This window comes from Nesoenas mayeri (genome assembly GCF_963082525.1).
Source record: "Nesoenas mayeri genome assembly, chromosome: 2".
Classification (NCBI taxonomy): domain Eukaryota; kingdom Metazoa; phylum Chordata; class Aves; order Columbiformes; family Columbidae; genus Nesoenas; species Nesoenas mayeri.
This window is the reverse complement of record NC_137543.1, coordinates 159,269,819-159,295,296: the sequence shown is the minus strand read 5'-3', so window position 1 is coordinate 159,295,296 and position 25,478 is coordinate 159,269,819. Positions and strand designations below refer to the sequence as shown.

Here is a 25,478-nt window from a genome sequence, read left to right as displayed (position 1 = left end):
CTGAGGTTTCTTCTAACCCAGTCGATTCTGTGTGTGATTCTGTGTGATACTGGCCTTTCTAAATTCACCCCAGGGAAGAGGAGTTTGAAAGGCAAGGAGCAGGGACTCATGTTTCATTAGGGCAACACGAGGTATTTTTGCAAACTATTGATGAGAATTTGCCATACAGTTTGGTGTTGGTTGGTTGGTTGATTTTTGGTTTGTTGTTGTGGGGTTTGTTGTTGTTGTTCCTTTGTTTTTTTGGCTTTTTTTTTCTTTTTGTTTTTCTTCCCCCCTTTACCCCTTTACTTAAGAGAATAGTAATAGATGCTCTGTTACAGAGAGACAAACTACAGCTTAAAGTTATCATCAGAGATACTGGCAGTGCTGCTGTTCCACAGAACTGAAAAACCACTTGTCTTTACTTTCAGTTTAATGCAGTCACTGCGTATATGGAGATCTTACTGAAAAGTTTAAATTCATCACAATTCTTTCTAACTCAACTGGTGAGGGCGTATGCAATAGCTTGGAGGAAAAAGAAAATATGCACTTGAATTCATAAATATTGCGGGTATTTGGGGAAAAAAATTATGCAGGGTAACCTAAGGTTGGGTAAAACCTGCTCTGGAAGCAGAAATTATTTGGCAACAATACCTGTAAGATTCTGCCCAAGCCGATACGTTTAAGTGTCTTACAAACTGCTCCTTGCAAAATCCACGCAGCTAAACTTGCCACAATTGAGCTTATAATAAAAATCGGATGTTGTAATTTTGCTTCTGCAAGCGCTGGATTCGAATCGCCTGCCCAAGTGATACGAGTTGTACGCTGACTGGAACTTGTTTTTGAGAGTGGTTTTAATTTTGGGATCGTGTTAATAACCAAAGCACAGATTGTGCAGTGATTTAGAACAAATTCCTTGTTCCAGCTGAGTGTATCCAGGTTTCATAATGTAGAGAAATCTGTGGAGGACGAGAAGGTGAGTGGGAAAAACATTAATTGGTCTGAATAGCGACATCTCTATTAATGCCTTTTTGAAGTTACACAACTTCACAGAATCACAGGATGTCAGGGATTGGAAGGGACCTGGAAAGCTCATCCAGTGCAATCCCCCCATGGAGCAGGAACACCCAGATGAGGTTACACAGGAAGGTGTCCAGGCGGGTTGGAATGTCTGCACAGAAGGAGACTCCACAACCTCCCTGGGCAGCCTGTTCCAGGCTCTGCCACCCTCACCAGGAAGAAGTTTCTTCTCATATTTAAGTGGAACCTTTTGTGTTCCAGTTTGTACCCGTAACCCCTTGTCTTATCATTGGTTGTCACCGAGAAGAGCCTGGCTCCATCCTCCTGACACTCACTCACCCTTTATATATCTGTGAACATTACTGAGGTCACCCCTCAATGTCCTCTTGTCCAGCTCCAGAGCCCCAGCTCCCTCAGCCTTTCCTCACACGGGAGATGCTCCACTCCCTTCAGCATCTTTGTTGCCCTGCGCTGGACTCTCTCCAGCAGTTCCCTGTCCTGCTGGAACTGAGGGGCCACAACTGGACACAAGATTCCAGGTGTGGTCTCCCCAGGGCAGAGCAGAGGGGCAGGAGAACCTCTCTGACCTACTGACCACCCCCTTCTAACCCACCCTAGGTACTATTGGCTTCCTGGCCACAAGGGCCCAGTGCTGGCTCATGCTCATCCTGCTGTCCACCAGGACTTGTATTTTTATTCCAAAGAAGGAAGGTAAAACCTTTCCATAGTCACACATGTTCCTTACTCCATTAAGACAAGGCCTCTTCCAGAAACTATGTGATTTCAATGGTTTTAGTTCTATAAAACACCTTACCAGAACCAGCATGGATGCTTTATGCGAACTGCTCTGAATAGCCACAAAATAGCAAAAATTGGGAGAAATAAGCGATAATTGGAAATAAGTGTCTGAGGAGCCACAAAAAAACAGGCCTAGTTTGATTTTTACTATTACTGATGTAGTTTTTGGGGAGCAAACTTTAGACGAGCGATATTCCCAAAATATCCCCACGGAGTGACCAGAAACTTCATAAAGTAAAATGGAGAAACTAAACACCCTTTAACAGCATTTTTGCAAGATAAATCCATTAGAGAAGAGCTTTTTTCTAGGAAATAGATGAGAAAGCTGGCAAAAATAGACTTAATTCTTTAGATTTGATGCCTTACTGAAGTATTTGCTGCAGTTGGGAATGTCTCTATGGGAACATCTTAGGGCTATATTTAGGAAAAGCAAATTAAGCTGTTTCTCCCCAGATTAAGCAAAGCTTTGGGAAGGCTTTGGTTGGAGATATAGTTGTATTTTTTAGGGGAAAGAGAGTGGAAATTCTTCTACATTTGGGATCGGTGAACCACTTGTCTCATGGTTTTCAAGTGAAAAACAACCAAAAAAGGACCCAAACCTGTACCTGTGTTTGAGTCAATGTGTTGGCAGCAGGAGGAAAATCAGCTTAATTTTTGGAGCCAAACCAAACCTCGGGTTGTGAATCTGGTCATTGCAGGGGAAAAGAACCCAAAACCCAAACATCATCTTACTGAACTGGACAAACTCGATAAGGAACTGAGCCGATCACAGGCAATATTCTTGATGTTTGCATTGTGCTTCAACCTGAAAAATTAATTGATTAGATAAAATAGGTGGGTAAATTGGTATTTTACACGCTGCACAGTGGGTGTGGAGCACAAAAAAGGGGCTTTTATAGCTGTTCAGTAACTTTGTAGTGATTTTGTGGCGTAAGTTCTTATGGAAGGGGTTGCTGAGCCTGCGTGTGTGTCCGTGGCACATGCGAGTGTCCGTAGGTTCGTACTATGTGTGATAAGAAAATATTCCGCCAAAGTGCTTTTCTTTAGCTTGTTTTTCCACTCTTTTCTTTGGTTTAACCAGCAGTGGGTTTGGTGTTTTCAATTTTCTTTGGAATTAAATGAATATTTGGGGAAAGCCATCCCCTGCTTTGGTCTCGGTGCTGCTCCCCTGGATCTTTTGGGGTGTTTCAGCTCCTCGGCGTTGGGCGAGTTGCTCTTTTCTGCCTTTCCCACCGCATTCCGTGTTAGCACAACCCAAGGCGGAGCGGATCGGATACCGAACATAGTTTTGCTCTATAAACACATGCCTGTTTACATTTTGCTTCCTCGCCGTCCCCGCTCTGCTCCTCTCTGGATGCCAGAGGGTATCAGGCCTGACTAACAAACCCCCAGCTATTGCCGTTTTGACCCCGTGCGCTCTCATGTTTCCAATTGTTCGCTTCTCCTCTGCCTTCCCTCCCAAGTATTCCACAAATCACTATTAAATACCTCCCAGGATTTAAGAGGCCAACCTGAGGGCAATTCGAAAGAGTCGAGACGCACGGAACGTACGCTCCGGTTACTAATTCTGTTTATTACTTTACGGTTGAAGAGAAACTTCAGTGCCGGGTCTTTTTTCTTCAGTGGAAATGAAATGGAAACAAATCAAACAACGCTCTGTTATTGCGAATAGTTCTTTTTTTCACCGGGCGAAGTTCTCTCCATTCTGCTCGACTGTTGCGGCCTGATTGTCATAATATTTGGCAAAACCTTCTTAAAATAAATCCTCCGACATGCACGCAGTTGCTGCTTTCCTAGAGCACCCTCGCGCATTCAGAACATTTACAAACGTCCAGATCTTCACAAAACTGCGACGTTAACACTGCGATGTTTCTTTTTATCAGCGAAGAAGGCCAGTTTGGATTCGTAGGCCTCATCTGCCGCTGAACTTTGTGCAATCTGCCTTCTTTTCTCTCTCTTTTACTAGAAGAAAGGTCTGTTTGTTGGCTCGGGGCGGTTCAGGAATGTAACGCACGCACAGACCGCGCAGCATTTCCTGTTCAACTGCCCCTCCAAACCTCGGCGCTGGGAAAAGCTCCAGCTCCAGCAGCTCAGGCCTCGCTCAGACAACCGAGAAACGCTGCAGCTTCAATGTATTGGATTCTATGCATGTTGCTTCTACGCTATTTAGAGGCTACGGGGGGTGAGAGAAAGCATTAAACTTACCGAAGCTCTATAGGTACAGAGTTATAGCTCCATAATGTCACTGCAAAAAGTTTGCAGCCTAATCCATCTCCATAATTTTGCCTGTGTGTAGCTCAGTCAGCTTCATTTTCCATCCAGATAAAAATGGTACTGGAGCTGCTTTTGCATTATTTGTTCTAGTTTATTTTTTCCCTTAAACTGTTCTGCTTTGCATGAATTTTACTTTGGAAGTGAAACATTTTGTTTTAGCAAAAGGAAAAACAGCTTTTGAGTTTGATCGCTTCTGCTAACAAACATTGAACTGCTGTAGCCTGGCTGCTGTATATTGTATATTGTATATTGCATATTTCTTTTAACTTTTTAAACTTTATTTTAGGTGGTTCTGGTCCTTTGTACATGTGGCAGCTCTGTTGCCGGTTCAAACTACAAGGGAACAGCCACTGTGGGGTGTAACTAGTTCATTATTTGATTTTTCTAATTATCTTTTAAGCGGGTATGTGTTTTGAGAATTTATGTCCATAGGCTCCTCTGGAACACAAAGTGCTGTGGCTTTTAAAAAAAGCAAATACTAGGAAAAGGTTTGACCGTGAACTGTGTGTATATGCATATAGGTATATACACATTGAAAATGTAGATCCTTGTAGCGCCTATTTCAGCATGTTCAGCAGCTCCATGGTCTGATGTGGAAAGGAAGCGACGTTGCTCAGGTTGGTGTTGAAGACCAGGACAGCCCTTGGTCCTAGGTTGACCAGATAAAGGGATATCAGTGCAGGACTATCCTTCTCATAGAATTATAGAGTCATTTTGGTTGGAAAAGACCTTTAAGATCATCAAGTCCAACTATTAACCTGCCACTAAGTCCACCTCTAATCCACGTCCTGAAGAACCTCATCTCTGCATCTTTTAAACCTCTCCAGGGATGGTGAGTCCACCACAACCTGTTCCAATGCCCAACAACCATTTCCATGAAGAAATTTTTTCTAATATCCAATCTAAACCTCCCCTGACAAGCGGGGAGAACCCAGGGAGGGCTGGATGGGCACGTTGGGCTCCTGTTTAAATGCCATCCAGCTGTCAAAGCCACAGCAGCTCCCTGACTCGTCTTACTGGAGGTGAACATCTCCTAATTTCTCTTCCATACTCTCATCCCTCTTGTGTCCCTGGCTGTTCCATTGGTGACCAATACAGGCATAAGTGCCAAGTGTTAATTAGTTCCTTCCTGGATCACAAGAAGACCAACTTGTGAGTCCTTTGGAGATACAGATCTCCACGTGCTGCTTCTCCAAATGGGAATCTGGAGTGGCCCCGTTTAGCTTGTCAAGCACAGGAGCAGGGAAGGACCCAGCCAAAACCTGCGCTAGTTTGTTTGAATGTGAAGGTATTTCGCTCAGAACAGGTTAATTAGGTTGTTAAAACTCTTTTTTAAGTTTTCAGCTTCGTTAGCAAACGCGAATGCCCCTCAAGTGGTGGATCTGCTAGATGTAAGGAGTTGAGTTTCAACAGCTAAATGTCCTTTAAGGAGGGAAATTCTATGTTATTTTTTTAATGCTACAAGACAGAATGGGTGTTTAAATCATGACTTATATGGGAAGCTGACACATACATGAGTGTTATATTATCATATATACGTATATCCAGCCAAGCAGTGTGCAGACCGAAGCGTACCGACTGCTTTATGGTTTTGGGAATTTGCCTTGGGATCTGTCGGCTTTTTGTGTCGTTTTGAGCCTTTTTGTGATTTCTTGTCGCTCCTTGTCGGCCAAGAGGCTTCTGCGCACACTTGTTGGGTTTAAGATTGAGTATCTGCGTCTCCTGATGCGTCACAGCAGAGGCAGCAGTGCCGTGTGTTAAATAAATGGCTTCAGAATTTCCCTCCGTTTGATCCGTAGAAAATGAGCGTCCAACAAGAACGGGTATTTAATCCGCCCGGATTCGAGGGCTGTAATAAATAATCTCTATAAGGCAAAAGTTTTTTGCATTAAGCTGCCACAACAGAATCATTTCCAAAGCTTTGTTTGCTTAGGTAGAGATCTTTTTCCCTCGTACAACTTGGATTAACATTCGCCCTAATGATTTTTCTCCTTTTGTCCTAGGCACTGTGTATATTTATAGGACTTTGGCAGGTATGGCAAGGAAACCGTAGTGTTCCAATATCCACTAGATAACTCCTCTTTGAATGAGATAAGCTATTCTTACGGAACCGTTTGATCTGAGCCTACAGGTGCGACTTCTGAGCCTGTTTTCCAAAAGCTTGTGGAATGGATTAATAAAAGAGTAACGTGCAATTTTTTCCCTAAAATTCCCAAATTTCCCTAAAATTCCCTCAATCATATTGATGCTTTTTCAGATCCAAGTGCCATGATCTGCTTTAAATGGATTAAAATGAGAAAGACTATCTCCAAAGTCACTTGGTTCTTTTTCCCTGTGTTCCCACCTGTCTTACGTGCTTAAGCTCTTATTTCTTAGCCCGTGGCCTTGCGATCTGCCCCATCCATCCCAAGTAGACTCGTAATATCAGAAAAGGTTTGGGAGGAGGATAATTCAATGTTTCTTCTTTCTATTAAACTAGTCTGGGATCCCTCCCTTCAAAGAAATAATTTCAGTGGAAAACCCAAACCTTTACATTTATTTAATTGCATTTCTTGGAGGAGAGAGGATGCCGATTTCAGCTGAAATGAAGATAATTCTGGGGTATATCATGCTGAACATAAAACAACCAGAGCATTTTGCTCAGGTTATACATATTTGAAGGTTAAAGCAGCTATAGGTGGGTTTTGCAGGTATGTGACAGTCCTGTTATTGCTGCTTTTTCTGCAAAGCTCACGTGGGAGATTCAACCTTTCAATCACAAATTAAAATGGAATTTAAACCCAAAGCGATGTGGGTATCACGTGCAGATTTGGCATCGGGTTATGTGAAATAATTCTTGTCCTGGTCAGTCCATCACAAAAGTATTAAGGAAAATGGATGGGTTTTGCTGCTTAATTGTTTCTAGCTCAAGTCGTATAGGATAAAAAGTATTATTTTTCTAGTAAGATCAAAACCAGCCTTTTGGGAAGGTTGAAAAATTACTCGTCTCTGATCATATATAGATTTCGAAACGATTCCCCTTTGGATAAAAGCCTTGTTTAATACCACTTTATTCTGCCCTGCATCTTTCCACTCTGTATCATAAACAAACTGGTGAGCGGGGAGCTCACGATACACAGATGTTCCTTTTATTGCATTTAGCGACTTGGTCTGTGAGCGCACGGAAAGTCTCTTCATTACCCAGTTTATATTATTGCAGCCTGGCTATTGCCTTCATTTAATTAGGAAAAATGCAGCAGTAATTAGCTGAGGGATGGGCTGGATTAGGACCTTCCGCTCATCCTGTGGTGGCTTCTTGGAGCAATAAGAGGTTTGTTAAGCGATGGTTTTTGTCATTTTGTGCAACTATAGCAAAATTTGGCGGGGAAAAGCCTTGAACTGAACCTTTTTAGGATACAATAAGTGAGGAAGAAGCTTTTTCCTGTGCAAATTGTGCTGCTGTTGGAACTATGACGGTGGGAGAATGGAAATTATACCAGGCTTTGGACTTTCAAATCAGAAAAAGGCATAAAGAAATAAGGCAACAAAAATCGCAAGGGGAAGGGGTGTTTGTTTGTGCACCTATATGAATGTGTGGGTATATCTATGCATCTCTATATAGATTTAGAACTTAATTGTGTGGCGTTGCAGGAAGGCAACGTGATTTCAAATCTAAAATAGTAGATGAAATTAAATGTTGATACGCTCCTGCATGGGAAGAAATACGAATTCTTCTGTTTGCAGTGATGCAGAAATATCTGCTAATGAAGAGATCTTTGTGTTATAATAAGATCATCCGAAAAATCACATTAGCTCAATGATCGCATGTCAAAAAGCACAAACAAGACATTGGGAATGATGAGGAAAGTAAAAGAACAAAGCAGTGTGTGGGTGTGTAAATACATGGCGCTCTCTCCTTTTATCCTGAATATTGTATGTGGTTCTAGTCCATCTCCCCCCGCTCAAAAATCTGAATTAGGGAAGGTACAAAGATAAGAACCAAGGTGGGTCGGAGTTACAAATGGCTCAACCCCAGGACGCTTTGGGCACTAAAGGTCATCACAGGTTCAGAATGTGATGAGATAAAGGCGTGAAATAGGATTGGAAAAGATCACTTAAAATTGTCTTCAGTGCTGGGTACCGCGCTCCTGGGGATGCTGTAGGAAACCGGGCCCAGAAATCAAAGCTGTAAGTCCCAAAAGATGGGGGTGGTGAGGGAAGCCCTCTCCGTTCCATCTGCTGGGTGTGCTGCTCAGATATGGAGTTTGGATAACCCAGTTTAACGCTCCAGGATCATTGCTGCCTATAGGTTTTTAAGGAACGCCACATTTTGTCCTCTGCAGGGTGTTTTTTTCCCCCCTTTAAAATTTACCGGCATCCATAATACCTAAATTTATGGTAGTGCTTCCACATTGATGCCTCTTTACATCTTCAGATGTAGCAAATGGCGCATCTACTGCGTTTGGTTCAGTGTAACTAGGGAAGGAGAAACTTTTCTGTGATGCTCAACGCTGTCATAGTTGTTCCAATTGTGATTTGGTGCAAATCTTTTCTATGTATTATCTGTGTGTGATAAAAGCCACATAAAACCACTTGAGAACTGCTCATTTCTGCATCCAAAATTATTATCTAAGTCACAGTAGAGCCTCTATAACATAATATTTAACAATAAAACCTTTACAATAATATGTAAATTAAAGGAAAGACCTATTTGGAACGGCACTGTATTGCGAATGGCAAAACTGCCAAGATTAAAACCAACGTGAAGGAATGTTTTCCCTAGAACAAGTATTTCACTGAAATATTATATGAAATATTGAAATGGATAATTAGATCAATTCCTAAATTATCAGGAAATATCTGTAGCTTGTGTCGAAGTTTATTTAGAGTTTATTTAGACTATTCCTTGACTGCCATGGTCTGATCTTTAGCGTTCTGAGGTTTGGGGACGAACATGATGCGGTTTAGGTGAATTTTTGCCTCGTGTGTTGTTTGTGTTCAATAAGCGGCCGAAAATGAAGCTCAGAAATGCTCTGCAACATTTCTTACACAAACGTTTGGTAATTAGTTTTTCTTGCTTAACACTCTCTACTTCTTCGTTAACTTTATACTCCGTTTCCCCCAAATTAAGACAGGTTCTTATATTAATTGTTACTCTAAAGGACGCCCTTTTTTACATGTGTAGCTGCCTGGACACTATTGAAGTTGACTCTTTTTTTTATGAACTGTAACTAGGGCTTATTTTTGGAGTAGGGCTTATGTCTCGAGCATCCTCAAAAAATCATGCTAGGGGTTATTTTGGGGGTAGGTGTTATTTTGGGGAAAATGGTAGAAAGGGATCCGGCTTGCAGACCTCCTTCAATCTCAGCCTAGAGTATAAACTGGGGTTTATCTTAAGATGCAGCACTGGCTTTGGGACAACTATATTTTTATGCATAAAATCCAACACACAGTATTGTCCTTCGTGTTCAAATTTTGTCGTCTTTTGGTATTTAAGGTCAGAAAGGAGATTTCTTTGCCTGGATGAGTAGGGCTTATAGCTCGAGCATCCTGAAAAATCATGCTAGGGCTTATTTTCAGGGTAGGTCTTATTTTGGGGAAAACTGTAGAAATGGATCCTGCTTGCAGACCTCCCTCAATCTCAGCCTAGAATATAAACTGGGCTTTATCCTAAGATGCAGCATTGGCTTTGGGACAACTCTATTTTTACGCATAAAATACAACACATGAAGTTGTCCTTCCCGTTCAAATTTCGGCGTCTTTCGGTATTTAGGGAGATTTCTTTGCCTGGATGCCATTGCAACAAAGCTGTTTGTGTTTGGGAAAGTCCTTCCCAGCTGCTCAGGTGTCCCGTGGGGATTTCTCCAGGCGTGTTCCTGCAGATTTGTTGCAAACGGAATGTGACGTTTTGAGAACGAGCCTTTTACCGTAACATCCATCACCGAGGGGCAGAGTTCCCGTGTGTGTTCTGTTTAACTGGAGCATCAAATGGCAGTGATTGGGTTGCTTTCAGTTTACAAGTGTCTTTAAAGTAATGAAACACTTCAGTAAACACACAGATCTGCACAATTCTGACTTTATGATGTTATTCAAGCACTTCTTAAATGTTAAAAGATCATAAAACCCATTTAGATACTGATACACTTCCCTATTATTATCAATTAATAACTGCACCTGAGCTTCACTCACTCCCTTAAGGTGGAAAAAATACAGGAACGATGGAAATTCATACTATATGAAGGACAGAAAATTACTGTTGGGCACCTTGCAAGTGCTTCGAGAGGAGGAAATATTGACATTTAGCTCCTCTAAATCAGAATATTTTGGTTTCTACTTCCAGAGAAAACACTTGAAATTTCACACAAATTCTGCACCGTGAGGTTTTCTTATCAAAGTCTTTCCATGAGAGATTCGATCCATTTCATACACAACTGTTCTCCCACTGAAATGTTCTTTTTCTGCTAGTAATTGTATTATTTGTATTGTTTATTATTTGTATTTATGTTACCGGTTGCCTTGATTGCACTTGATGTATTTGTAATATCAGGGGGAAGGTACATGGCAGTTCTGAGAGAAAAGATGGGGAATTGTGTTTTTTTAATATATATATATATACACACACACATATATACGTATATACATATATATATACATATATATATACACACATATATATATATACACACATATATATATATATACACACACACATATATATATATATAGTCCATCTCTCCCCCGCTCAAAAATCCAAATTAGAGAAGGTACAAAGATAAGAACCAAGGTGGACTGGAGTTACAAATGGCTCAACCCCAGGACACTTTGGGCACTAAAGGTCATCACAGGTTCAGAACACGATGGGATAAAGGCGTGAAATAGGATTGGAAAAGATCACTTAAAATTGTCTTCAGCATTCGGGGGTGATGGGTACAGTGCTCCTGGGGGATCCATTTCTACCATTTTCCCCAAAATAAGACCTACCCCCAAAATAAGCCCTAGCATGATTTTTTGAGGATGCTCGAGATATGAGCCCTACTCCAAAAATAAGCCCTAGTTACAATTCATTAAAAAAAGCCAATTTAAATAGTGTCCAGGCAGCTACGCGTGTAAAAATATATATATATAATATTAATGTGTGTAATGGGATTTTATAAGGATTCCAACTTGTGCTTCGGGAACTGTTTTGTTCCTTCTAATGCAGAATGTCAATACATCCCTATTAACCTGCTACGTCTTCCATAGCATCTTTTTTCCTCGGCATAATCCACCTTTTAAAGTTTGTTACTTTACTGCTGCGTAACTGGAAAAAATGAAATACTAAAAAATAACTTGTTGGGGCTTGTTTGCACTTGTTTTCAATGAAATCATTAGTTGACTCCGAAAAGAAAGGTGTTAATTTCTTTAAGATACTCCTTTGCTTAGAGGGTGAATGTGATGTGGTTGCGTCTCATCGTGTTACAATATGAGGTTAACAAGTTGAGTATCCATAGGGTTCGGTACCAATGGTGTAGATAAACATTGAGGATAAAGGGCTTCGAGAAAGGCAGGGTACAAATACTTGTAGCTAACAATAGATCATCGAAATACAAGGTGATCAAATCACTTCTTACATAATATTCTAAAAGCCTTTTCCAACAAGTTGTAATTGTCAGGCAGCTGAGTCTTGGGGAAATGAGTAGATACCTTACGTGCATTTCTATGCTGCAAACCGTTGTTTTTATCTGGGGTTTAAAAGTCTTAGAATCTCCAGATCTTTCAAATTCATAGAATCCTTGATTCGTTTTGTTGGAAAAGACCCTCAGGATCATCAAGTCCAACCATCAACCCACCACTCTCACTAGATGCTACTCTTGCTATTGCTGAGCTGCATGTAATTTTTTACCTGGTTTTGTTTCTTTTTGGAGGTGGAGGGCTGTTCTGGTTTTAATTTGGTTTATTTTTTGAATGTTTTTAGCAAGTTAAACACCGGTCTTGACCTTTCTTTTCAGTTAATAACACCCTCTTCAACCATGTGCCTGCAGCCAGTGCTGCAGCTCACGGTCCTGCTTGTGTTGTGCCCTTTGTCCTCCAGCAACTCCGAAACATTCTGTGATTCTATCATATTAGATATTATTATTGTTGTTGTTGTTGTTATTATTATTATTATTATTATTATTATTATTATTATTGTGACCCTTGTGGGAGCTTCAATGTCCCACACTTGATGGTGTAGATAATACCCCCAGGCATCCATAGGCGTTTATTGCGTCTCTTCTATTTTAGATGGGTCCTGTTTGCTTGCTACACATTTTAGTAGCAAGTTATTTAATATAATTTACAGTATCTCCTTTGGATACTTCTAGGAAAACTCTTGGCATGGCAATAGCTGTGATTGTGCAGAGATCCAGGCTGGTTAATGATGGGCTGATGTTGTTGTGCGAGTCTGACAAGGCCAAAATGCGTCGAAACGCATCTCAATAAGGCGGAAAATTTCTGTGATATTATCATAGTTAATAACCTTACATCTTAAATTGACTCATTGCATGGCTGGAAAACCAGTTCTGTGCTCCATTAATCAGTTTTTCTGCCTTTTCTTTCTTTTTCCCTAGTGTCCCAATGTAATATCAGCTTGAAGAAGCAGAGGAGTCGAAGTATCTTTAGCACCTTATTCTGCTGCTTTCGTGACTACAATGTCGAGCCACCATCTACCAACAGCACCAGTGCTCTTCCTCCTTTGGTGGAGGAGAATGGAGGACTTCAGAAGGTCAGCCTTGTATCTTATTTTACTGTCCTATAGGCCTTTTGCAACCGAGGTTTAACTTTGTACTTCTTAAAGTTTGCTTTAATAGGTTTCCCTCATGGGGAACATGGTTACAGAAAAAAACCTACTGTTTTGATGGTGCATTGCAAATATCTGTTTGGCTATAATTTAAAGCTAACTTGGCCATGAAGATTATTGGCACTACAAGCAAACAATATTTAAAACCTGAGTAAGACACTAAAAAAACGTGGATTTCTTGTAATATTCCAGATACTGAGTTGTCTCTGGCTTTGGTTCTTCTTCCCAACTATAGGAAGGTTAAAACGTATCCACTGGAGCACAGTGGAACTGCTTTGTTTCCAGTGACATAAAAACAGTTCAAAAGGGGGGAAAACCATAATTGGACCTTTTTTCCTAATGAATTAACCTCCATTTAGTGCGCACCGAGTCCAGAGGTATCAGCGTTTGGCCACTTTTTGTGGTTAATAAGTTATGTTTGCCTAATAAGTCAAATTAATCGCTACAAACTCTTAGTACTTCACTATATGGAAGAGCAGAATGTTACTTTTGTTGAATTGAGGTAATTACATAGCTTTGGCATATTCACCAAATCACAATACGCTTTTATATGTTCTTTTGAAATCTGATAACACTGAAGGGATTTGCATTATGTTACTGAAGAATTTCCCTTCAATATAGAAAACACAGGAATATCACCTTTTCCACACCATGTTGTTTTTCAGCATTCTGATGACTCCACTAGCGCTATACTCTTAATATTTTTAATTTTTGCAAGTATAAGTGTATCCATGATGGGGAATAATAGCAGAAATCAAGCCATTTATGTCTTTTCAACCTTCTGCTCTTCACCCTAATTTTTTCATAAGCCACATGGCTGGTTTCTTACCTACATTGTCCTGTTCATTTTATTGGGAATTTTGCTGGTTACGTTTGAGTTCTGAAAGAGCAAAGAAACCATTTGATGGAGAAAGGAGAGGAAAATAAAGTGACTGAGACACAGAGGTAAAACACACTGAAAATTCCTCTGCCGAGAGGAGGAATTACATGTGTATTTTTAGCTGTCTCTTGCTGGCCAATGTAGGTTTTGAGTGAAATGAGGGAGATCTGGTCTGGATGTGCTAAGGGAGAAGCTGTAACGTGTGTGCACATTCACCTGAGAAACAAAAGGAAAGGGGAGAAATTTCCCTTCCCGCTGTGCCAGCGGATGGAAAAGACACAGAAGTGAAGCTATGGGTAAAAATCACAGCCGGGAGAAAACGAGAATTCATTAGAAATACAAACAGGAACAAGAATTTGGGATTTTTTCCTATAGAAAACGTGAGCTCAAATGGTCTGGACTCAGTTTTTGGATAGCGTTTTGTAAAACAATTGCTTTCTATATACACCTTATGCCCTGAGCGAACCGCAGCGTGTATGTTCACACGAGTTCCCATCCTCGCTCTGCGCTGCCCTAGTGAAGCGGCTTTGGAGATGTTGTCGAGCCCAGGACGTAAATCACGGAATTCATAGAATTACCAGACTAAGAGAGCAAAAAAAGTTCAAAGAATGTGATAAAAAGAATTATTCAATAAGGCGTTTTCTTCAAACAGGATGAAAAGCGCTCAGATGTGTATAGATCTTAGTAGAAAAAAAGATCATGGACAGCCAAGCTTTTGGGTAACTCTATAGTGAGTGCAAATAAGTCTTTGTGACCTTTCTATTTTAAAGGCGATATTGAAGACTAGGAAGCTTCTTATGTGTTTTTATATGCTGTTGTTAATTTGGTTAGTGTACGTAGGAGATTCTTTTAAAGAAAGAAAGACTTTTGGATGTATTTGGATATTGTTTTGCTGTCAGGATAGTGGGTTTTTTACCCGGAGAGCTGCGGTTTAGAGCTGGTTGGATCTGACCAAATTACACACAACATCTTGTGTAGATTCAGAGGTGCTGATGAAGTTGGGGAAAGGCAGTGGCCTCAGTTGCTAAATGGGTGAAATTAAATACCCAGGAATGGCAAAATGACCTGATTTAGGAAAGAAAAGCAAGCCTGACAACATTCTGCTTCAACTCCTCTGCTGTTTAATTAGTTTTTGTCACGTTAATCTGCCTGCCAGGTTAAGAATAGTTAAAATCCTGTTGAGGTGCTATTGGAATGGTCCCTTATACCTTCTGTCACTCTATTGTATTAATTATTTATCACATCACAGGCCTCTGACCAGGCCCAGTCAATTCAGGTGTTGAGCCCCTTTTCCTTCAAAACCAGAAAAAGCAAATTGCACAATAATGTTCAATAGTTATTATTAGAAACTAGTATAAAGTGACTCAAATGAACTTGCCTTCTGTCTTTGCTGTTTAGTCGAGTTGTTCTGTGAAAACTGGTGGTAAAAACGTCAGAGGAAGGAAAGGAACGGAGAAGATTTCTGCTGGTTTCACAGAAATTTAGTGATTTTTCTATGGTGCTTCTGGTGTGTTCTCGAGGTTGATGTGGCAAACTAACTTAGTCCTGATTAGGAGTCTCGATTCTTTCAAGACAAACCTGTTGTAAAGGAGGGAAAGTGGGGAATAGTGGTTTATAAAGTAATTGAAAACACAGTTTTGAAATTTTGTTCAGAGTAGTTGATGATGATGATGATGATTATTATTATTTTTCTGTATTAGATAAAATGAAATAGGCACTTCAGATGAAATCGGTGCTTCAAATGCAATCAGTGCTTCACTTATCATTTTACCAAATGATATGACTTGATTATGCTTGGTGGGTCAAGTTCTTCATAGCATTAGAAGAAACACCAAACTGAGCGTGATTTTGAATAACCAGGGGTTTTCAGCACTGTCTGCTCCTCCACTAGGGGCAAAAACCAACCGAACAAACCCAAAAACTTCTTTCAAGTATTGAGTTCACATTTAAACCACCTACTCACAGAGCAGCCACTTGGCCAAGTGTGACTCTAATACTGGTAACGAACCATCCGTTCTGTCTCTACAGTTTCAGTGCGACGTTTTCCAACAATAACTTGTATTTACTGCAACGGTTGTATATTTGCTTTCCTTAAAATGTGACAGCGTTTTAGCGCAACACAAAGATGTATTTTGAGACGTACGGTGGGTATATCAGCCTGTCTGCAGCTGGGATGCTGAGCCAGATGTGTCACCAGGCGCACACAATGTTCAGCCTCATCAAACCCTGACTAATACTTTCCTGCTTCCTCAGCATCAGGCAGCTCACCAAGACCTTCCAGCCAATATTTTTAGGGGCCAGAACATCAGGAGAGGGAAGTGCTTTTTGTTTTCTCTTGTACAAATTCAGATCTCGATTTCTCTTCTTCAATTAGCAACTGAATTTCTATATTGTGCTTCTTGGTTTAAGTTTTATATTGTCTGGGTAAGGTTGTTACCTGAGTTTTGAAGTGTTTGCGGATACAGATTTCATCTGCAGGCTTCCAGGAGGGATCTAAATAGAGAAAAGGTGAGAAAAGCTGGATGTAAACTGGATCTCTTCATTCATGGTGGGTGAGGGAGCTCCGACCAGCCCATTGGCGCTTTGCCATTTCATTTACAACCCACCTCCACTAAAATCCTCTCTGCTTCGGTTTCACTGTTTGATCCAGATTGGGCAGATGGCTCATGTTCAACAAGATGAAACGTGAATGAGGAAAGAGGTTTTTATACTTGTTGGATTAGATGAAAAGGTCTTGGTCCACATTCAACAGGGAAGGAGACAGAATTAGAAGAAGGTTTATTCTGGGGGCAGCAGCTGCTTTCCCTGTAATGGGAATGGAACCAGAAAGGTCAAGTCCTTGAATTTCCACCTCACCCACAGAATCACAGGCTGGTTGGGGTTGAAAGGGACCTCTGGAGACCATCCAGTCCAACCCACCTGCTCAAGCAGGGTCACCAGAGCAGATCACACAGGAAGGTGTCCAGGTGGTTTGAATGTCTCAGAGAAGGAAACTCCACAGCCTCTCTGGGCAGCCTGGGCCAGGCTCTGGCACCTCAAAGGAAAGAAGTTTCTCCTCATATTCAGATGGAACCTCCTGTATTTCATTCTGTGCCCGTTGCCCCTCATTCTGTCATTGGGCACCACTGAACAGAGTCTGGTCCATCCTCTTGACATCCACCCTGAGATATTTATAATCCTTGATGAGATCCCCTCTCAGCTTCTCTTCTCCAGCTGAACAGCCCCAGCTCTCTCAGTCTCTCCTCATCAGAAAGATGCTCCCGACCCCTCAGCATTTTTGTAGTTCCAACCCATCCAAACCACCACAGGAGCTCCGTCTCCTCCTCCCCACGCATTTTGCTGCACGGTCCTGTCATGTCCACAGCGATGCTGGAAAACCATTTTGGGGACTTACTGTCATGTCTCCAACACTCTTGTCTGCTGCAGGGATGTTTTTTGATAACCCAGGGGAAAGGATCTTTATCCTACATTAATATGGTTCACCAGAGGGAGAAAAACATCTTGTAGGGAGCACATTTTTGAGTGTCTCCATCATGCAAGAGACCTTTGTATATATTTGATGGGGAGACTACGAACAGCACACTTTCCAAACCAGCCTTATTGCCCAGTGTGGGGAAAAATAAGTGAAATTAATACAAATAAGTGCTCTTTCTCTCTTCTTCACCTTTGCTGGGTCAGAGCAAGAAGATTCCTGGTGTTTGGTTCTCTGGTCACCATCAGCACGCAGGTGGGGAATCTGGTTAGAAATCAAGAACCCCTCTGCAAAGTTATGTTTGGTTCCTGTGTCTCTGCCCACTCATTCTGACCTTCTTCAGCTCCCCAAAAAGTCATCTATACCAAGATACAAAGCTCGGTAGGTCCAAAAAGCAAAATAGTGTGGTCTGTCACTTGATACTCATGGATTCCATACGTGATTATAGATGGACAGCATTAACGAATGGACACGGCACTGAAAATGTTGTGTTTCTCCAACTAAGATTACGTAGCTGAAGGAAACGGTCGGATTTATCGTTTCATCTGTATATATTGTACCATGAAAAAAAAACCCCTCATTTCAATGGCTGGACAAACCAGTTCCTGGGTTATCTGAGTGATACAGCGGGGGAATTTTGGCGTTCTAGGAACAGCTTTGTCCCATTGACGGCAGCAGGAGCTGGTGGAAAGACTTCAACAAATGCCGTCATCTGTCATTTCTTTCAAGCGATAGCGTCGTGACCGACTTCCCTTCCTGTTCCAAGGCATCAGGAAATGAGGCAGGACACTTGTTCAAAAGTTTCCCATAGCAGACTTGTTTTTAAAAAGCATTTTGAACACTTAGGCTTTACCAACAGACTCTTGCGTTTATCTTCCTGCCTGTTTTTCCAGGTGGCATCGTTATCATTTTGGTTTTTGCGTAAGGTACTTTTAGGGTTCCTCTTAGGAAATTCACGTTTTCCTTGTTTTTTGACTTAAGGGATTCCATGAGAAAAAGCCAACAGGAATGCAGGTCCTGGAGCAACTTAGATTCAGGTTTCCCATGGAAGTCAGGCTTAACGGTAATACCCCATGGTGCAGGCTTGCTTCAAGAAATTGCCAAAATATAAAGAATTTAGGCATGGTGAAAGCCTCTGGAAGTCTGTGGGGAAAACCTCATGTGGTAGCAAGCAATAGGACAAGAGGAAATGGCCTCAAGTTGCGCCAGGGAAGGTTCAGATTGGATATTAGGAAAAAATTCTTCCCCAAAAGGGCTGTCGGGCATTGGAACAGGCTGCCCAGGGCAGTGGTGGAGTCACTATCCCTGGAGGGGTTTAAAAGGCGTTTAAACGACGTTCTTGGGGACATGGTTTAGTTCCAGAGTCAGGTTATGGTTGAACTCGATGATCCTGATGGTCTCTTCCAACCAAAATGATTCTATGATATGCGGCTACATTTGCGTTCACAATAAAGAAAACCTGTGGATGTGCCTCTACCCCTCATACACCGTTTTCATCTGTTGACAGAAGTTCTAGTTGTATTTTATTCTCTACCAGGAGATGCAAAAAACGCCTTTCAAAGAAAACAAAGCACGGGTTTGCAATCCACGTTCTGCCTGCGGAACCGTATCCTCGATAACAACCCGCTCATCCGACTGGCACCTACTCAAACACGCTCTTGACCCAAATGACCCACAAAATTCAGAGCATCTTCCACTATCACATTAACGTGCCAGATTGTAATGTTTAATTCTCTTTTAGCTGTTCCTTTGAGGAAAATTTACATTCTTACCATTTTTCTGTGCATTTGCTTTTATAGAAATCAGGCAATTTTGACTTAACAAGCTTCTTGATGGTTCATGGTGGTTGCTCTTCTCGAGCTGCTTCACCAGCTTCTCTAGATTTTCCTCCCACTTTAGGGAAGATTTCTGCTGTCACAGCAATAAAAAAGAGGACTTGAAAAATAATATAGAACTCCCTGTTTGTCGTGATGTGTCAACACAATGTTAGATTCCAAAACAAGCGAGCACAAAGCTTTTTCAGCTGGGAGAGGATGTTCTGATGTTGAAAACAGCTCTTTCAATACATGGGCAAACTGCTGGCACTCAGCGCCTGTTTTGCCCAAGTAATTAAAGAATACGATAATCTACCCTTATTTTCCCCGAAAATAAGACCTACCCCAAAAATAAACCCTAGCTTGATTTTTTTTTTCAGTGTTTTGTGGCTGCTCGAAATATAAGCCCTACTCCAGAAATAAGCCCTAGTTGCAGTTAATAACAAAAGTCAATTTAAATAGTGTCCAAGCAGCCGTACACATAAAAAAGTAATAAGTTTTGGAGCAAAACTGAATACTGACCATGTCATATTTTTGGGGAAACAGGGTTCTTAAGCAACATCTATGCTAAAAGAGTCACCTTCCTTTTATTTATTTTGGTTTTTAAGGTGCAGCACCCACCAGAAAACAAATCACACAGAATCACAGACTGGGTTGGAAAAGACCTCAGAGATCATCAAGTCCAACCCTTGGTCCAACTCCAGCCCATTGACTAGATCATGGCACTAAGTGCCATGTCCAGTCTCAGTTTAAAAACCTCCAGGGACAATGAGTCCAGCACCTCCCTGGGCAGCCATTCCAATGCCTGACCACTCTCTCTGTGAATAATTTCTTTCTAATCTCCAGCCTCAATTTCCCCTGGCAGAGTTGAAGCCCATGGCCCCTTGTCCTATTGCTGACTGCCTGGGAGAAGAGACCAATCCCCACCTGGCTAGAACTGCCCTTCAGGTGGTTTTAGAGAGTGCTGAGCTCAGCTCTAAGCCTCCTCTTCTCCAGACTAAGCAAGCCCAGCTCCCTCAGCCTCTCCCCATAGGGCTTGTGCTAAAGTCCGTTCACCAGTCTTGTTGCTCTTCTCTGGACCCGCTCCAGCACTTCAGTGTCTTTCCTGACCTGAGGGGCCCAGAACTGAACACAATACTCCAGGTGTGGCCTCCCCAGTGCAGAGCACAGGGGAAGGATCACTGCCCTTGTACTGCTGATCATGCTGGCTTGGATACAGGACAGGCTACCATTGGCCTTCTTGGCCACCTGGGCACACTGTTGGCTCATGTTGAGCTTCCTGTCAATTAGTACCCCCAGGTCCCTTTCTGCCCGACTGCTCTCCAGCCACTCTGTGCCCAGCCTGGAGCGCTGCAGGGGGTTGTTGTGGCCAAAGGACAGGACCCGGCACTTGGCCTTGTTGAACTTCATCCCATTGGAATCAGCCCATTTTTCCAAATAGTTGCTTTTGGCACATTAGAAAGACTAGAAAATCTCTCTTCTTCCCAAAACATCTTAAAGTATTGAGTCGGCAGCGCCGCTGACCAGCCTGTCTCCATCGAGAAGCTGTAAATGGAAATATCTTGGTTCTCTGTACGTTGGTTCCCAGGATGAGAAGAGAAGGGTCAAGTTGGCCAAAGTCTTTTGTCTTCCCCAAGTACAATACAAGAGTGATCCCATGGGAGGAACACGATACTCTTGCCTCTATCTTGGTGAAGAAAGTGAGATTCTTCGGGTTGGTTTCTCATCATAATGTCCACCTTGGGCATTTTGCTGTTGCCCAGGTGAAGATGCCCATTGACTCCAAGGAGTGGGCACGTCTGGCTCAACCTCTTGTTGCTGCAGTGAAAACAGAATATACCCATTCATAGACATTAAAGCTGAAAAAGTTACAGTAAATACAGGTACTTTCCTTATTATCATCTCTTATTAATCACGGCATGGGTTTTACCAATCCTGGTCTCCTAAAAATCATAAATACCAATATACTAACCGATCATTTCAGTGACTAAAATGCAAAATCCTGGTTTTATTTTTTAATTTATTTTTTTTTTAACCTGGTTTCTCAAATACTTTGAATTTTTTTTTGGTTGAAAATATTTGAGTGCTACATTTACTGCTTCAGACCTTTGTTCTACCCTTGAAAAAGCCATTGCCCTTACAGTGATTTTTTGTTTTTCTTTTTCCCCAGGGTGACCAGATGCAGGTCATGCCTATACCAAGTGTATGTATTTTTATCCCTTTTTCTTTTCCTAATTTTCATGCCTTTTTGCTTTGGTTCACCTTCCGTTGCTGTCTAACAGGCCTGTTGTGTTGTTGCATGTTAACGCAAGGATTTGCTGTTCTATCTGCAATGTTGGATGAATCGAACCGCGCGTGTCGCACAGGGACTAAAAGAAGAGTTTGGGTTTCATGTGCTTCTCATCTCACATCTCGGTTAAATTCATTCCTGAATTTTTATCATTTTCAAAATGCGTGAAGTAGCCTGAAATTCCTTATATTAATAGAGACAAAAGGCGACTCATCGCTATAATTAAATTTCTCTATTTTTCCCTATATTTCAGTTTGAAAAGAAGAGTTATAGTATGTTTAAAATACACATTTAAACTGTAGGAAAATAAAGAATACACCTACTATAGCTGCATTACTCATTTGGGACGATGTTGTCACTATCAGCTGCTGGTTTATAGGCCTTAATATTCCTCCTTATCCTCGCTGGATTAACCTTGGAATGCTGTTTGGCATCTGAACTATTTTTCAAAACTAAATGAAAGGAAGGGGGGGTGGAAAAATTCCTCAAAGCGAAGCTTTGAATTTAATTAGGTTTAACCTTTTATGGTCAAAAACTGCTCTTTTTCTACTTGTTTTTTTATGTGGATGATGACTTAGGGGTTTTTTTTAACCGGAAATGCTTTTTTTAAGTATTTTTGAGCTCCCTTGCTGTTTATAATAATTGATTAGTGCAGAGTTTAACAAGATATATCAGTGCTGGTGTGCGGAGTTACTGTCACAGCCTCTTTCTTGAGGTATTGGGTAGGCCCCAAAGACCTGAATATTCCCAAAAATACCATTTTATTTTGTTACTTCTTTCCCTCCTTCTTGTGTAACTTGTATATAAGCAAGTCTGGGAATAGTAAACTTCAGCTATATGAAAATACTGACTATTAAATGACTTCACACACCTGCCAGGTTCACTTTGGTGTCTGTAGTTACTCTGTGAGGAGTTATTGGAATGTCAAACGTGTTCTGGGACCCGGAGTAACATTTCAGCTCAGAGTGAGTGGAGGTGTCAGTGCCACAGGGATTCAAACCCAGCTCTGAAACAACAACTGGATCCAGCGTTGTCAGGTAGAAAAACGAAATGAGACACTTTGCTGTCATAGAACACGTTTTCCTGGTGGTAAAGCCGGGAATTCGGGTAGAGGGAGGAAAAATAATGATTCAAGAAGAAGCTTCCTTTTTTCCTCTTCATTTTCTTTTTTCTTCCCCTTCTTTTTCCTTCATTTTCTACCCTTTTCCCCCTCCTTTTTCCCCCTCCTTTTTCCCCCTCCTTTTTCCCCCTCCTTTTTCCCCCTCCTTTTTCCCCCTCCTTTTTCCCCCTCCTTTTTCCCCCTCCTTTTTCCCCCTCCTTTTTCCCCCTCCTTTTTCCCCCTCCTTTTTCCCCCTCCTTTTTCCCCCTCCTTTTTCCCCCTCCTTTTTCCCCCTCCTTTTTCCCCCTCCTTTTTCCCCCTCCTTTTTCCCCCTCCTTTTTCCCCCCTCCTTTTTCCCCCCTCCTTTTTCCCCCCTCCTTTTTCCCCCCTCCTTTTTCCCCCCTCCTTTTTCCCCCCTCCTTTTTCCCCCCTCCTTTTTCCCCCCTCCTTTTTCCCCCCTCCTTTTTCCCCCCTCCTTTTTCCCCCCTCCTTTTTCCCCCCTCCTTTTTCCCCCCTCCTTTTTCCCCCCTCCTTTTTCCCCCCTCCTTTTTCCCCCCTCCTTTTTCCCCCCTCCTTTTTCCCCCCTCCTTTTTCCCCCCTCCTTTTTCCCCCCTCCTTTTTCCCCCCTCCTTTTTCCCCCCTCCTTTTTCCCCCCTCCTTTTTCCCCCCTCCTTTTTCCCCCCTCCTTTTCCCCCCCTCCTTTTCCCCCCCTCCTTTTCCCCCCTCTCAAACCAAGCCCAGCAACCATTAGTACATAACAATCTAAAGACAGGAGCAAGCTGAGTTACATCAAAAGTGGTAGGAGCGAAGATACAACCTTATATTTGAAAAACACCTAAACTTAAACCCTTTTGCCAGCCCTACAAGTACTGTTTCTCCCAAGCATTGAAGCCCAAAGGCTCCCACTGAGACAACTTAGTGCCATTAAGACCCATTAGGACAGAAATTCTTGATACTTCGCTGCACAGGGTGGGAAATAGTCTGTTAAAACTTGTGTGTATTGTCTATACCAAGAGAAAAACCATCCGAATGGGCTCAGAGTGAGGTTGGTCACGGTTAAAATTTGGCAGCCTCACCTGTTTGAAAACTTGTTACTTTATATGTAAAATCAGTGAAGCGATTCTGCCGAATCGGAATGTTCTCATGTTAATTGCACCTAATTAAAAAACGTGAATTAATATGAATTTTCACTTGGTTGTTGGTAATATTGAGATAACTGCTAAGCAAGAAACGTTCAGCTTCAGTGAGATCCTTCAAAAAACAGCAGCACGACTTTGCTTTTTTAAAGATGAGTTTATCCTGTTTGTCTCTCATATTCTGCAACTGTTTCCAGATCCGGCAGAGATTAAACAATGATATAATAATTTCTTTTTCCTAATTCTGCAAAATTATTTCTGATATAAACATACAATAAAGTAGAAAAAAAATGATACCAGCTGACAGTTGAGCTGATGACCTATCTGAGGAGTTTTGGGATAAGCCTGGCTTAAAAATGCATTAAGCGTAGCTCAGAATGCCCACACTTTCCTGGGTGTTTTTCAGCATTGTTTGGAAAGGAATATGGTAGAGGAATCAAAGTTGATCCATAGCAACTTGGGCACTTGTTCTCAGTCTTTTGATTGGAAAGGTGGATGGAAATACAAAACCTCCTTCAATGAGTTGGGGGGGGACCATTTGTTTTGTTCAATTAAAAATCCCTGTATGAAGGGATAGTACCAAAACCAGCCCTCAGAATCCCTGCAGAAATTCAGGATATTATTTTATTCTCACCTACATTGAGCCAATTTCTTGTTACAACTTTTTCTAGAAGCAATTCTGCGAGCTGCCCATTTCATAACCCGGAGCTGGCGTCTTTTGGCAGCTGCGTTTCAAAGCGGGAATAATTTATCTTCTATTAGGGGATTTCTGCGCTGGGAGAAGCCGTGAGCCCCAAGTGTGAACGGAAGGGAACGCCAACAGCAAATCAATGCGCTGCACTCGGGCTGGGCGCCATTTCCAGCACACAGAGAAAGGGCTCGTTAATTCTCATACTTGTCTCTGTGGGAAACAGGGGCCTGCAGGGAAGTAAAGTTGTGATTGCTTTATACAGTAACTTTCTGAAAGGTTTGCGTTGACCGGCTGTTTATGCTTCAACCAAAAGTCCTGTTTTCTTGCCACCGCCACCCCCCTTTTGTTTTTTCTTTTCTTCTTAGGGAATATACTATTTCCACGGGACTGAAGCAGTGCAGCAGTCGGTTCACTACAAGGTCTGTTAAGCTGATCAGCCCTGAGACCTGGCTGGAATGCATAAATCCCAAACAGTGACTAGTTTTAAAAGCTTTAACTTGTATACAGTTTATGTCTTGTTGGAATCGAAGACCGAACTAGGACGGCGTGTTATTTATCTGCTGAGTTCTGTGGAAGTCTGCAGTATTTCGCAGCGTGTTGCGTAGTAAATATGACTTGCTGCTAGCCACGATTAAATACTCTTCACCATCTTAGATATGTTTAAATCTACTATGTTTATAAAAAGAAATAAAGATCCATAACTATTTGCTATTAACTGTGATAGAAGCCTAGTAATGTGGATCCTTCTTGGATATGACTCCATTAGCAAGGAAGTTAAAATACAATATTGAATGATTGTTTCTGCCTAAAAGCTTTGCTGCTCTTAGTACATGGAAATTGCATTAGATCAGAAAGCTTGAACGGCAAAACAAATGGACCAGTACCCTGTGTGCAAATCATTTAAGTTCCAAAAGCCTTAGAATTGTCCTCCTTGCTCCAAAGTCCTACAGCAGCTGTTTCGCAGCCTCACAACTCATAGCGCTTTGCTTTTCAAATGGCTCCTCATCCCTGTTAGATCATCGGGTGGCAAGTGCGGTTTCCAGGTTGAGAGTAGCAGAGATGCAGGTTTTGCAATGGAGAATGTATTATTTCTGCTCTTTGGATGTGGAAGGTGTTGACCAGGTGTCTTTGAAAACAGGATCAGATTGAAGCCAAAGCTTGTAGGAAGGTTGGTGTATCCTAGTGGGAGACTTTCCTCAGAAAAACCTCGAGGTACAGTCTTGTTAGA

The 25,478-nt window shown here is 41.7% G+C and overlaps 1 protein-coding gene across 3 annotated transcripts in view; it reads left to right on the top strand.

The window, feature by feature from the left end:
• CTDSPL (CTD small phosphatase like) overlaps positions 1–25,478 on the top strand; it is an 82,635-nt gene that overhangs the window by 36,819 nt on the left and 20,338 nt on the right. Inside the window, exons 2-4 of one of the 3 annotated variants that reach the window (XM_080340354.1) lie at positions 12,639–12,793; positions 21,205–21,237; positions 24,616–24,669. In XM_080340354.1, coding sequence (XP_080196480.1) covers positions 12,639–12,793; positions 21,205–21,237; positions 24,616–24,669 — 242 coding nt within the window. The remainder of the gene's footprint in view (positions 1–12,638; positions 12,794–21,204; positions 21,238–24,615; positions 24,670–25,478) is intronic. The other 2 variants (XM_080340355.1, XM_080340356.1) reach the window with 2 other exon arrangements.